The 14,714-nt window shown below is 41.6% G+C and overlaps 1 protein-coding gene across 2 annotated transcripts in view; it reads right to left on the reverse strand.

Annotated features, from left to right (window-relative positions):
• The window catches only part of LOC139997882 (frequenin-2), a 58,162-nt gene extending 52,792 nt beyond the window's left edge, over positions 1-5,370 (reverse strand). Inside the window, exons 1-2 of one of the 2 annotated variants that reach the window (XM_072021919.1) lie at positions 5,292-5,370; positions 1,637-2,170 (exon numbers count right to left, since the gene is read on the reverse strand). In XM_072021919.1, the coding sequence (XP_071878020.1) occupies positions 1,637-1,700 (64 nt within the window). In that variant the 5' untranslated portion in view covers positions 1,701-2,170; positions 5,292-5,370. Of the gene's footprint in view, positions 1-1,636; positions 4,437-5,291 lie in introns of those variants that run through there. The other variant, XM_072021920.1, reaches the window with a different exon arrangement.
• Positions 5,371-14,714: the final 9,344 nt, after the last annotated feature.

Below are 14,714 nucleotides of genomic sequence, written 5' to 3' on the forward strand. Positions count from 1 at the left end.
TCAATGGGGCACTTTTTATTTCAAAGTATCTGCTATTTATTGGTTATATTCAAAATACCCTAACTGTCAATTTCCATTCAATTTTGACAATTGTAAGAAGTTGAAGTCAATGACCACCGTGGCGTCACAGGAGAAACCGTGACCGGTCAAATATGACCAACGTGACAGTCAAAGTGTTGATAATATAAAAAAAAGCTCGATATACGCGGGTAAACCGGAGAAGGAGAAGATCGTGTCGTATCTGTTACGAACGAACCTAACTAGGGATGTTGTCTCGGTGACAATAAGAAAGCTGACGTTGAATTTTCACGTCCACGGTATATACGTGAAATTCGTCGTCGCTGGATTACGTCTCTGTCATAGTCCTGATACGTAGCGGTATTTCCGCTATCGTCCTATCCGCAAAATTATTCCATCCTCCTAAAGATTATTATTATATCAAGGATAGCTTACACTGTAATCCTACAATACTGATAATAATATAATAATAATAATACTAAGCTGTTAAATCGTAATCGCGATTGTTTTTCACATGGGTGCGCGCACGAGTGTTTTATTTGGATATTCCATCGCCAAGAAGATTTCTTCGCCTCGTAAAAATACAATTTAACGACCGGACCAGACCCGTTAAAACTTTAATCGCTGATCAAACGTCGAAACGTTCGATCTCATCGATAATTTATCCCGTGTATTTTTTTTCTTTTTTTGAGGGGGAGGGAATAAAAGCCAAGCGAAAGCTTCGCAAACGAACTCTAGGCATTTAATCGCGTGCATCTTATCGTTGTCCCTTTCGAAATACGATTTCTTCTATCGAAATTATCTCCGATCTCGGATCATTAAATGGAACGCGACACCAACAGTCTGATCGTTCTCATTGTCCGCTGATAATTCCAACGGAGCAGCGAAACTTTCATCAAGGATTTCCTTTATTCAGAGGTCGTCCTTGCATCGGCAGGCCAATTTGCATATCTATTCTAACGTTGCTGGTCGTCGTTGATTGAAAGCTCGTTGCGATCAACGAACCTCCATTCTTTGATCGCTCGTTTTATTAAGATTCCTTAACGATCAAGCAGATAATGCTTCTTAACGATTTACGCGAACCCGTGCTTTGACGAAAAAACGTTTCGCCGATGAAACGACTGTTTCCCGAAGATATAAGGATTTGTCGATTCTGTGACTTTTCATTTTTCCGATAATCGCTACTCGCTTAAACGGAATCAAACGAAAGTATGCAGAAAGATCTCGGCTTTCAGCAACGTAGAATTATTAAATCATCAAATTATTAAAAGTATGTAAACCTAAGCTAGCGAGTTGTTCGTAACTCCGAGGACAGCGCGAGTGACTCGATGCGCATGACGTTCGAATCCGATAAATCGTCGTTTCCTCCGGCGATGAAACATCGCGTTTCTCGTTAAACAGGTGGATACGTGGCGTCGCGACGCTAGAAAGGGCTGCGGCTGTCAACTCGGCGGCGTGCTCGGAGCGTGTAAATATGCAAAGGACGCGACGTCGAAAGAGAAACGACGTGGCGGAAACGAAACGTTAAAGGGGAAACTGTGACGGGTAATTTTGTAAAAAGCATGGTATACGCGGCTACAGTCTGTCTTTGCAACGAAAAAGTAACAACGATACTCACAATACGTGTCATTGGTGAGTCGATCGATGGTATCCTGTTTCAGCTTGCTGTTCTTCTTCCCCATGTTTCTCCGCAGACTTCTTTTCTTTCGCGACGATCAACCTTGCTCGCACTGTAGCTTTCTAATTTTCCTCTGTATCTTCCAACACCAAAACCGTCTCACCGCCCGTTTTGCATCTTTCGCGTTCTTCGAAGGTCAACCGGCCGAATTTATTCCAAAATGATTTAAACGTGTCTATAGAAAGGAAAGAAAGCGCGAAAATGTCTGTCCCTTCGTCCCTGTTTCCCTTTTGCGGATCAGGCAACCAACGATCTCGTGGGAAATCCTCCACGTTGTCTCAAGGTCGCTTCGAGTTTGCCGGCTCCCGCTCGTCCGTAAGATTTTTCTCTTTAAAAATGTAGCAGCTGATAGTCGTTTAGATTCACCACGGACGAGACTCTGTTTCGCGTTGAAAGGCTCCTGGTACCGGATTCACCTGGTTTATATCTGGTTCGCCGAAAGAACTCGCGCGTCACACCAGCTCCGGTAGATGTCTGGAAAAGTCGATTTCCGTTGGTAGCGTTGCAGACAACGGTTCGATGCGATATCGTTCTACATATTCGTTTTTCTTCCGCCGCGCCGCGCCGCGCCGTCGCATCTCTTCGAAGTGAGCCGCGAATCGCCAGGGACTCATACGTTCGTCCTTGAAAAATTTACTTTGCGGACAAAACAGATCAGACCAGCAGAGAGCGAAATAGATTTCTGCTTCTTTCGCGTCGCGTCGGGACAATCGGCGAGTGGATTTTCTTTTCGGTTACAACAAGCTTTCGAGAATTTATATATCGATCGAAATGTTGGGAAATCCGCAAACTTGTTAACCTACTCGTTAGAGGAAATATCAGGTCGCGTTTCGAGGCTTTTTTTCTCTCGTAGATCGTCGAAAATACGTACGTGACCTAGAAATGGCGAAGAGAAGAGAGCGATGAAAATAGGAAAATGGTTTTTAAACTGCTTGGACGAACTATAGCGAGAAGATCTTCGTTTAACGCTCCGATGAAATCACTGTGCTCGGTGCAAGTAGAAAGTACATGTTGAAAGTGGAATGATCTGAGCGGCTGTTTATAGCCGTAAGTCGTATGAAACGATAGGAAAAATAGCGAGAAACGATTGCGGTTGTTAAACGACGTTCACGGTTCATCGAACGAAACGATTAAATCGCACGACGATCGCTTAATGCGTTCGGTAGATCGTTGACCCGATCGTCGCATCGTTCCAAGATTCTACACAGGAATTTTCCATTTTTCTATTCGTTCGAGTAGTATCGAGTAAATGAATTTCGATTGAAGTTCATCGAATCGGCAAATGCGTTTCGTCGAGCGACGTAATTCCCAACTTGATGCGACAACAGCTCGCACACCGACCGTTGTTCCGCTACTCGCTTTCCGTTATTGCGTTATCCTATCTGAGAATAATTGCTTCGTTGTTCGTTGCATTATTCACCAACGTTTCCTTAGGTAAAGGATAACAGACTCACGACATTACGTAAATTACAATCCCCGCGTAATTTGCATGATTCGACTAACGATCGATCCATTTCCAGTCATCGATACCGCAATCTCAACGAAGAAGAAAAAGTGTTGCTCGACACAGGGGCAACGGTTGTTCGTGATCGCGGAACACGATGTTTCGTGACAATTAGGCGCCACCGTGTCGATGTAACCGCTAGGAAACGTTTTCAGAAGCGAGCATGCTTGTTGCCACGCTTATCGAGTTCCACGAGAAGGTTTAAAGTATAGCCGTGCTGCCTTCAATTATTCACCTCAACCTGCAGGGTCAACCGAGACCCGGCGACTACCCTTGGCCTTAGCTCACACCGTCAGGTGGTCGCGAAAAACACTCGGAATGCGTGTTTTTTTCTCATTTCCTACACTTCACTCGCTTATCGCGAAGCATCGGGAAATCGAAAGCATCGAGATGCCGATCTTCGTGTCGCATCGTTCTATGCGAAGTCGTAACTTTCGATTTTGTTAAAAAGTAAATGAGAAATCACAAAGATCGAAGTGTATTATTCGAGCAAACATTGGAGAGCAAAGGTTGACGTTGGATGAACGCGCCAGTCCAACGAAATAAACGAAGGCTTCGCGTATCACGAGCAAAGCCCATTCATATCGGAAAATGAATTTTCCTTTCGATGAAAACGTAACGATACTCTTGCGAGGAAGAAATCCGATTATCGGACAACAGCGTGGCGTCTACAGTTCGTAGTTTATCGTTAAACCTGCGAATTTCTATCGAGCGCGCGACTAATTTCCTTAAGCGCGGACGAGATATCTCGCGGGCTGCTTCTCCAACGCGATATATTTTTGCAAAGAATCGATGGTAATACGATCGTCGACCAACTATTCGCCTGGAATTTAAACGGCAGAATTTTCTGGCCGCTGTGGATCGTAAAAGTTATATTTGCATACGAGTGGCATCCGGCGTGCAAAGGGTCGCACGGTTACGATGCAAAAAACCAGTCGCAGACGCGTTAGGAAAATGAAATTGGCCGAGGGGACGACTGATCGAAGGGAAGGAACGTGCGCGAAGAAAATGGAAAAAAAGATAAATTGATAAATTGAAACGATCCGGCACCGGGACTGCAGCGTTATCGAATCACCGTGTATTGCCAGAAGTAGCCGACGCGACGTCAGCTGCGCGCTCTCCACGCATTGTTTCGGCCACGTCGGACGACGTTGTGCTGCGAGTTTCGCCAATATCGCCAACTAATTTTAATCAATGCGTAGCGAGTACCGCGTTTTCGCTAATACGATGACGAGCAAAGAAGAGAAGAACGCGGTTCGTCGCATTCGCAGTTGGTTGCTGTCGGTACGCGGTCGAAAGCACAGCACGAAGAATCTGACACCAAGAATCTTTCGTTTGCTAAGAACTCGATTATCATTGTTGCACGATGATCGTTTACTAAACGAAAGATAAGCCAACGCGCGTATAATCTAACGAAAAGAGTATTCTTGCGCCGTCGGTAGACGGCTTAATCTTGCGCGGATCACAGCGATCCATCGAAAACGAGCTCCGTCGCGCACCATCGTCGCTGGAAACTGCGGTGCAAGACGCGAAATTACTATACGCATACTAGCGCATTTGCGATACCGACCGCGTTTCGCCATGGACGAGCGCGAGAAACTAAACGATTTCCCGTTTGAAGAAGTTTCGAAGAACAGTCTGTGTCAGTCGGACAAGCTGTCGCACAGAAGACAAAGACAAAAACGAAGGAGAGGCAATCGGAAGTTTCCTCAACGTTTTCCCGCAGAAAGAGAGAGAGAGAGAGAGAGAGGGAAAGAGAGCGTAAAGAGGACGACGCGTATATGATCGAAGTGGAAACTCGCGTGGAAGGACGAACAAGTGGCAGGTTAACGAAAAGGCTGGCAGCCGCACAGGTGCTGGCCGGTGAAGGAGGCGTTGCGGAGATTTAACTGGTCGCAGCACTGGGTCCGTTCCATTTCGCGTATCTGGTCTCTCGTGCAACGAATCGAGAAATCGATCGACGCGGTTGATCGTTGGTGGCACGAGCGGACCACGATTTCCCTGGCGATTCCACGTACGGCAGGCTCGTGGATGCACGCGAGGTTCGACGGAAGCTTCCAAGTTAGCGGTTTTCATTCATGAATTGCTCACCGCTGTGGTGAAACGATCGGTGGAAAAACGCGGACCAGTGACGTCATAGCGTCGCGGTGCCTGGCGTCAGACTGGCTCGCCGATGGCATTACGTACCAGTGCGTTGCTACTGATTCGCGCAAGCGCGAGCCACCGCTCAGACCGGAGAATTCTCCATGTTCCCCTCTTTCTTTCCTTCCGAGCTGCTCCGTTCGTTCCATCTCGTTTCATTTTCCATCTCGTTCCCCTCGCAACCCTTCGCGCTGCTCCCACTTCCTTCCACATCTCCTTCTCCAACTCCTCTCTTCCTCTCTTCCTCTCCTTCTCATCCCAGATATACCACCTTCACTCTTTGCTTTCATTTCTCTAGCCACATAGAATATCGCGAGATCTGTTCACCTCTCTGTATTCCTTCTCTTCCCTCCTATCGCCGTATTTTCGTTTTCCTTTTCTCTCGGTCGAAATACCGTCGCCGTTTATCGCGCCATCGCAAAACACTTCGCTTCCTTATTTTCCGTCTAATCTACGATTTTCCACTGTCAGGTCCAGTCAAACGTTGCGTCTATCCGAATCCGCAGATATTTCATCTCGTCTTTCACCCTGTTTCTATCTGTCTGATTTTTCTTTCATTTATTCGGTTGGCAATTAAGTGATTGCGGGTTCTGTCATTAGGTGGTATTGACAAAATCCGCAATCACTTAGTTGCCAACGCAATAATTCTAGCAAATGTATATTTATCGAAATCTTTATCGATACTCGTGTTGCTGGCTCGAGTATTTTTCCTTATCGGCGGAACGACGTTTCTATCGCGCTGCGAATGCACCGTCTATCTTGTTTCCTGTTTCGTAAACGGATAATCGAAGGTAGCGCGCGCGTTTCGCTGGTTTATTTGAAACGAACCTTTGCCTGTAACCTTGTCGCGGGATAGTTAACGTGGTTTTCACGTCTTGTGTGTACAGGAGGGAGAAAATTTGACGGAACATTTGGAATTCCTTGGTTGGTACACGAGAAACGGCATTGATAAAAATACCGCGTATTTCTGTCGGTGGCGACACCGAACGAATGATTTATTCGCACGGTGTGCTCACACCGAACTCGCGTTACCAGCCGAATTGATTTTTCCCATTTTACGTTCAATGGATTTTCGCTGTTCGCGTTCGGTTATTCTAACGACAGCAAATCTGTTTGCGTTAAAGCGGCAAGAATCGCTTTATCGCGGTGAAGGAAACGACGTCAACAGTTGCTAGAAAATCCGGCCCTGCTTTAACCATATGCAAATTATATTGAACGGTCGCGCAGCAAGATGAAAGATTTTCAAGTCGATGAACGATCAAGTAGCGCGATCGATATCGCGTCAGACTCGGATTACCACGTGTCCCACTTTCGATACGCTTTTTATATTTTCTACGCTCTTCGCGCATTCGCGTTGCAGTGTCGCTCGACGCGAATGTACGCGTGACGATAAATAAATAAATGAATTAATTAACACGTTGGTCGCGCAGCGTAATTCGGCTAAGTTACCTGCGGAGGCCAAATCCGATCGTATTCCGAGGGATCTCATGGCAGATATCTCAGATTTTTCATTTAGTCGAGAAGCGTACTTCTCGTGAGACGCACATCGATGATTTTTCATCCTCCAAATATTCAATAGACAGCGTGAAAATATATTTGAAAGTGAGAAGAGTAGTGTAGAATAATGGAAAAACTGGTATCGACACAAATGACCAGATGGTCTCATATGCCACTACGATACGGGAAAGCATCAAGTGGTATCCGAAAATAGCACTACATTTCCTCTTAGGAACAACTACAGTAAATACTCATATTGTGTAGCAAACAGCCACAAACAAAAAAATACAGATAAGAAAATTTCGGGAAATTCTCGTTTCCGAATGGTCCGATGTGTCGTCGGAAAACACTGTGCCCGACAACCATCGGAAGAAAACAAAGAAGGTGTCCCATCATTTGGAGATTCGTACGAATCAGCAGAACAAGCCTGTAAGAAGGACGTGCACCCTATGTCACGAGAAGAAGAGTCAAACTGTCGCACGCGAAGAAGCGAGAAAAAACGTAAAAGAGACAGAAACATATTGTTCGAAGTGCCCAAAACCAATCCAAATGTGTTTGGAATGTTTTAACGAATACCATACGATATAGGATAATGTAATATATTATACAGAATATAAATTAATAAAAAGTATGGTATAATGTGTTTTTAATATTTTTATGTTGTATATCTTATATAAAATATCGTATATTTAATTAACTCAAACAAGAAAAGCGTCACCATCATTTGGTGACGGGGCCCCCACGGAAGTATAGCCGTCGCATAGATGTGTGCGACGTGGCGACGAACGTGTTTACATGCCGATCCGTATTCTAATTTTTTAGAATCTTCAAGCTGATGAAAATGTCGCTTGAAAATAGAAAACGAAGAGCAATTTGAAAAACACTGTCGCGCTATGAGTGTGAAAATTGTGACGTGGGCCTATGTGTCGTAGCGTGCTTTAAAATATATCATACTCAATTGTATTATTACTTTTTAAAGTAAATTATTCATGTTCAAGTATAAGCGTTATATCTATAAGAAAAATTATATTTTTCATTATCTTATATATATCTACTACAAATTTACAAAAATCAAATTATCAAAAACTTCGAACCAATTTGTTGCAGCGTGTAAAATGGACGTGCGCCGTTCCTGATTGTCTGGTCGCCAAGGGTCTACGTACCGTTATTGAGACCCTCGATAATCCTAATATAATAATATAACAATAACACTTTATTTATTGTTTATCCTCCGTAATAACACTAGAACGGACTTCTACGAATTAGGACAGTCAACATATATACTCGGACTCGATCTCGCGCATAAATCAGTAAGCATCTCGACTTCATCCGTCAATTATTCGTCTATTACACTTACACCTTATGCAAGGGCGTAAATACCTACTGTACAAAGTTGTTGGAAATATATATATATATATATATATTATATCCTATTAACCGCAGCGTTATACTCACGGTTCATTGTCAAATTCTGTAATAGTCAGATAATCACCTTGTGAATTTATTATTATATTCATTGAGTGACTAAGTAATCATTGTTATTATAATGTAAGTCTTTTGTGAGAACTTATTATTGTGTAGTAAAATGATTTATTGCTAGTGAACTTTATTCTGTAATAATCATATTTGTACCATTAACTATCATCTATATGGTATAATGCAAAATAGCCAATCGAAATGAAGGTTCGTTAAACGTCCCTAAGCCCAGTGAGAACTCCATATATATATATATATATATATATGTAGATTCTATAGAATTCAAACTACCCGCCAACCGACATTTTTACTTTCCTTTTGTTTTACCGGCAGCCATTTTACTGGATAGATTAGATCACGAGAGAAGAACGGTAATTTAGGACTTGGAAAATCGAATCTCGATTTTCCAGGTAAAATTTTGTAGTAGATCCGTTATTAACACGTTGAATGCCATGGGGGTGACCGTTGACCGGCACTCGACTTGGCCGTGGCGTCGTGGGGGTCGCCGACGATCCGCGCACCAAAATTAGTAGAAATACATAATTTAAACAAATGTCAATAGTTATAAATTTGGTATTATTACCACCGTTACTACAATGGTGTGATGAAATTAATGCAGTATAAAACATATAAATAAATAGTTTTATTTATACATGAAATATAGAACTATTATATGCGCCCCCCCCCCCCCCGAGTGGCTGTGGAACATGGGAAAAACCCGCTTTTCCAGTGTTTTACCTTAACGAACAATAACCCTAAGTAAAATTTTGACTTGAAAGATGTTTGATGGCAATTAATGGCTTTGACAGTAATGTAGAAAATGCTATGTCTTGTGACGGTTTATTGCGGGAGGATTATTGCGGGTCCGAATAAGTATGATCGATATTTTAAATTTAATATTGTCCAACTATGAAGAACAGCGAGCGACTCCAACATAGAAAAACTCTAAGATCCTTAATAGATATACCTTGGTATGTTACCAACGAAACAATACATCGCGATCTTAAGATACCCATGGTCAAAGAAGAAATAAACCAAGTTCGGAAACAGATATAATATAAGAGTTAACAACCACCAAAACCCACTAGTTACCCAACTACTTGACACGACGGATCAGATTCGCAGACTAAAAAGGAAATACCCCTTAGATTGAAGCATTATATTTAACTAGAATCAAACATACTATAAACTCTTTATTCAACTTTTTCTTATTTATTGAACTTTATTGAGCTTTATTGATCTTTTATTGAACCTAAGATTATTATCATTCAAACATACTACAAACTCTTATAATCCAAGTTACAGTACCATGCCAAAGAAATTTACTTAAAACTTTGTATGAGAATTGCTTGTAAGTAATTTATTAAATAATAAAAAAAAAAAATTAATATTGTAAAACTTGAATGAAGAGCAAGAAAAAATAAGTCAACGTTTACAAGTTTCTAAGCTTCTATTAGTTTTTATCCAATAATAATACTAATATATTTACAATAATACAAAAATTTACAAATATATACATATAACAAACAAAAAAAGAGTGTTGCAAGTGTAGCGATTATTCAGGATCGAGGAATCCCATCCGCAACCAATATTCTCCCACGTCTCTGGGCGATTCTCCCACGTCTCTGGGCGATTCTCCGACGTCTCTGGGCGATTCTCCGACGTCTCTGGGCGATTCTCCGACGTCTCTGGGCGATTCTCCCTGCTTCCAATCCAACAGCAACCTTGCGGATATAGATTCTCCTGGAGAAGGGTCCACGTAGTACATATATCCTTTCCGTTGGCTCAACGTAATTAGTTTGGCCACACGATGTTTCAGCGTTTGGTTCGCTTGGTCCTGCACGCCTGGTAGGCGAATCCTCCTGGGCCCATGATGCCATCATCGCAAATGTGTGTGGCAACAAACGAATCGAACCGACTGTTAGCTGGGTTTCTATCCCCCAGTCGATTAAAAAAACGGTGTAACCCGTCATCGTTTGTCGTAAAATAATACCTCTGTCCCAGAAAATAGCTCCTCTAAAATTTACTAGCACGGCGACGAGCATGCCTGGTCTCAAACTACTGCTCGGCAAGTACACCATTCGCTGCGCCAACATCTCTCTATTGAGCACTTCCGTCATTCTGAACCATCCTTGTATTCGGACCCAATTGGTAGGAAGCGTCTCGATTCGTACAATATTAACACGAATCCCTTCTTGAAACATATCGTGTGTGCGTTGTAGGATCTCCATCTTCTGAAAGTCTCGCCAAAAATCCTCGTCAGAAAATCAGTTTTTGGCTAATGTGATTGACTCCTCTCTCCTCGAGCAGAGACGAGACATTGGATATGGATTGGGACTGGGGCCGCTCTTATATAGGGGGTGCATGCCAAAAGTGCAAGTGAGAATATAGGGGCGCACTCTACACTCATTTGCTTACCGTTTGAACTAAACGACCCTTTTCCTTTGTCTTGCTTCACACTTTTGTCCTTGCAACTTTTCATAGCAATGTTAATAAACGGAATATATTGTTTTTGTTTCTGATACGCCAGTATCAGATATCAATTGTTGTTTTTTGTTAAAATAAATATACCATTATTAGATGCTAACTTTAACACGTTCGTCGCCCAGCGTGAGTCGACCAAGTTTCCTGCGGGGCCCAAATTCGATCACCGGTACGCAGAACGTAAATAGAGCGACAAGCAGGAATTCATCGTTTATCGTCTTCGATTCATTGTTTATCCCTTTCGATTCATTGTTTATCGTCTTCGATTCATTATAAAGAAAAGATTATTTATTTCTGAAATGGAGAAAGCGATAAGCTAACCAGCTAGAGTATTCCAAGGGATCTCATGGCAGATATCTCAGATCTTTCATTTAGTCGAGAAGCATACTTGTGAGACGTATTTATATATCAGTGATATGATCATCATATATTTATGATCAGTGATCTTTTCCTCCTCAAAATGTTCAGTAAACAGCGTGAAAATATATTTGAAAGTGAGGAGGGTAGTGATGACGGAATCTATTTTTCGATACGATATAGGATAATGTAATATATTATGCAGAATATAAATTAATAAAAAGTATGGTATAATGTGTTTTTAATATTTTTATGTTGTATATCTTATATATAATATCGTATATTTAATTAACTCGAACAAGAAAAGCGTCACCATCATTTGGTGACGGGGCCCCCACGGAAATATAGCCGTCGCATAGATGTGTGCGTCGTGGCGACGAACGTGTTTACATGCCGATCCGTATTCTTCTAATTTTTTGGAATCTTCAAGCTGATGAAAATGTCGCTTGAAGATAGAAAACGAAGAGCAATTTGAAAAACACTGTCGCGCTATGAGTGTGAAAATTGTGACGTGGGCCTATGTGTCGTAGCGTGCTTTAAAATATATCATACTCAATTGTATTATTACTTATTAAAGTGAATTATTCAAGTTCAAGTATCTGCGTTATATCTTTAAGAAAAATTATATTTTTTATTATCTTATATATATCTATTACAAATTTGATTATCAAAAGCTTCGAACCAATTTGTTACAGCGTGTAAGATGGGCGTGCGCCGTCCCTGAATGTCTGGCCGCCACGTACGTACGGTCTACGTACCGTTATTGAGACCCTCGATAATCCTAAGGCCCAACCGTAAAGTGGATGTTATTAACTTAATCTCTAATCCTGTAAAAATTTCTGGTTTATGGATAATAGCTTAGAACAGTTTTTAGGTTTATTGCATAGTTGGTTAATTACAAAGTACGGAGAAAATGGATATTTGTCTAACGGAAAAGCAGGTTATATATGGAAAAGCAGCATCGTATATAATTTAATTTATTCCCAAAATAAACTCGATTTTCCAGAATGGATCGCCTTATTTACCCCAAGAATTTACGTTATTACATACATATATATATGTCGGAGATGAAAGAACATCGGGGCCTTTCTTTTGGAATTTCTCGGAAATTCCCCAATACTATACTCTAGACTATTTATTATTGCTGTACTTAAATAATAAAACTTAGAAGTAGTTGTTTATGATTTAACCCGATTATGTGTGCCTAAAATTTATGACAGTAGGCTTGGGCTCGAAGTGACACATCTGGTCGCTGAACATAGTCACGATCACGGGATGGACGTTTTTGCCAAAACGAGGTATATAAATAATATTCCAATAACAAACAAAGATTCAGACAGGTATCTGGGCATGATTCTAGACAGAGGCATGACATGGAAACAGCACATCGTAGATAAATCCAAGGAACTGAAAACAAAGCTAAAAATATTCTACTGACTTATTGGCAGAAGCTCCAACTTAAACATGCAGAGTAAAATAATGCTAACAAAGCCATAGAAAAACCTGTTTGGACCTATGGGACCCAACTATGGAGAACAGCGTGCAACTCCAACACAGAAATTCTCCAACGATTCCAATCAAAAACTCTAAGATCCTTATTAGATGCACCTTGGTATGTTACCAAGGAAACCATACATCGCGACATTAAGATACCCATAGTCAAAGAAGAAATAACCAAGTACAGAAACAGATATAATATAAGAGTTAACAACCACCAAAACCATATTAATTACCCAATTATTTGACACGACGGATCAGATCCGCAGAAAAGACAATACCCTTTAGATTGAAGCATTAGATTCAAACATACTATAAATTCTTATAATCCAAGTTGCAGTAACACGCGAAAATAATTTACTTAAAATTTTATATGAGAATTGATTGTAAATAATCTACTAAATAAAAAAAAAAGAGGTATGACATAGTTGTATAGCTCTCCTTAAAAAGATAGTTAACCCGGATGGTACAGAGAGATACATAGAAAAGTATATATGTTCAGTTTTGACTAGGACTTTGGACAAGTAAGCGCATTTTCTATCCTTTTGACCGTTTATTCGTTATTGAACCTATGATTTTTGTCATTCAAACATACTATAAACTTTTATAATCCAAGTTGCAGTACCACGCGAAAATAATTTACTTAAAATTCTCCATGAGAATTGACTGTAAATAGTCTACCAAATAAAAACAAAAAAAAAATATTTGGGGCCCACGGACGCATACCCGTCACACAGATATGGGTGACGTGGCGATCAACGTGTAAAGAACACAATCTATTCGTCGGTGTGCATATCGCGAGTACCAGGTACGCAGATTCGCGTCGAAATATTCCTTTTGCATTGCTTCGTCTCCTTCCATAGCGCGTATTCCTCGTTTCTCGAAAGGATATCGAAAAGATATTGCGAATAAAAACATCGTGACGAGCGAGGTTTCTTTCGGTAAATAAGAACGACTATACAGTAGAACATACGGACATATAACAGGAGCACACGCGTTCCTCATGCACTTTCCCATGTTCAATGAATTAGTAACAAGGAATAATCGTCTGGTCCCTTGGCATTGCACGTATTCCATCGTACAAATTACGATATCTGTCCAGTTGTCCGTAGTTTACCACGAAATCGCTACCTACGGTGTATTGCTACGCATCGCTGCCGATGAGTCACATCGGCAACTTTTTCAACGGTTGATTGTGATTATGGAGTGCGTTCGACCCTCGCCAAATGGAAAAGGGAAACGTGCTTCATTCTTTATCGCCGTTGTAAATGCTTAAACTGGCACGCAAGCGCGATCGATTGCGACGAAAAATTCGATTTAGTTATTTATCAGTACTCGAACCCTTTGGTATAGAAAGATATAACGTGAGAGGAAAGAACGCGAGTTCTAGTCTAGCGAGGATAAACTACGAATAAGTAATAGCACGTACGTGGTAAGAAGTGTTTCAAGGATACCACAGATCGACCAAATGGAACAGAGTTAACGTGCTCGGAAATTCGATTAAAATATTCGGCGTGTCACGCGTTGCTATTCCAATTTCTATGTCGGAGCTTGCAGAAAAATATCCATCTTGTAAATTCGATTGCGGATAAATCAGATGGTCTGGTCGATGTTGCGAGTACGTAATTAGCCGCAAAAGGAAAAGCAAGTGTACAGGGTAAGATAGAAGAGGCTAAAAGGAGAACACGGTCCGTGAAGTTGGATAGCGACAATTGTGGTGCGCAGGATTTGCAAAAATACACGTGGCGATTGTATTTTCTTGCGGTAGCTCTGGCGTAACGTGGAAAGCTATTCGCACGCAATAAAATTCGCTGGAGAAGCAAAATTTTTTCACGCGATGTCTCCGTCGTTATCGACGTTATCGAGGAAATTACGAGCGAAGGAACACACAAGCTTCTCAGTTCTTCCCAGCAGACAGTGAGACGCGGTGTCCGCGGAAAATTACATCTTTCGTCGTTGCACTTAAACTTGCGTTGCTCGCTGCGCTCGTAACCACCGCGTGCTTGTCTCAAGCACAGGCCGAGAGTCGTTGAAACGTTGTGCAAACGACGTCGACTCGCC

Source organism: Bombus fervidus, chromosome 2 (assembly GCF_041682495.2).
Source record: "Bombus fervidus isolate BK054 chromosome 2, iyBomFerv1, whole genome shotgun sequence".
In the NCBI taxonomy this organism is placed as follows: domain Eukaryota; kingdom Metazoa; phylum Arthropoda; class Insecta; order Hymenoptera; family Apidae; genus Bombus; species Bombus fervidus.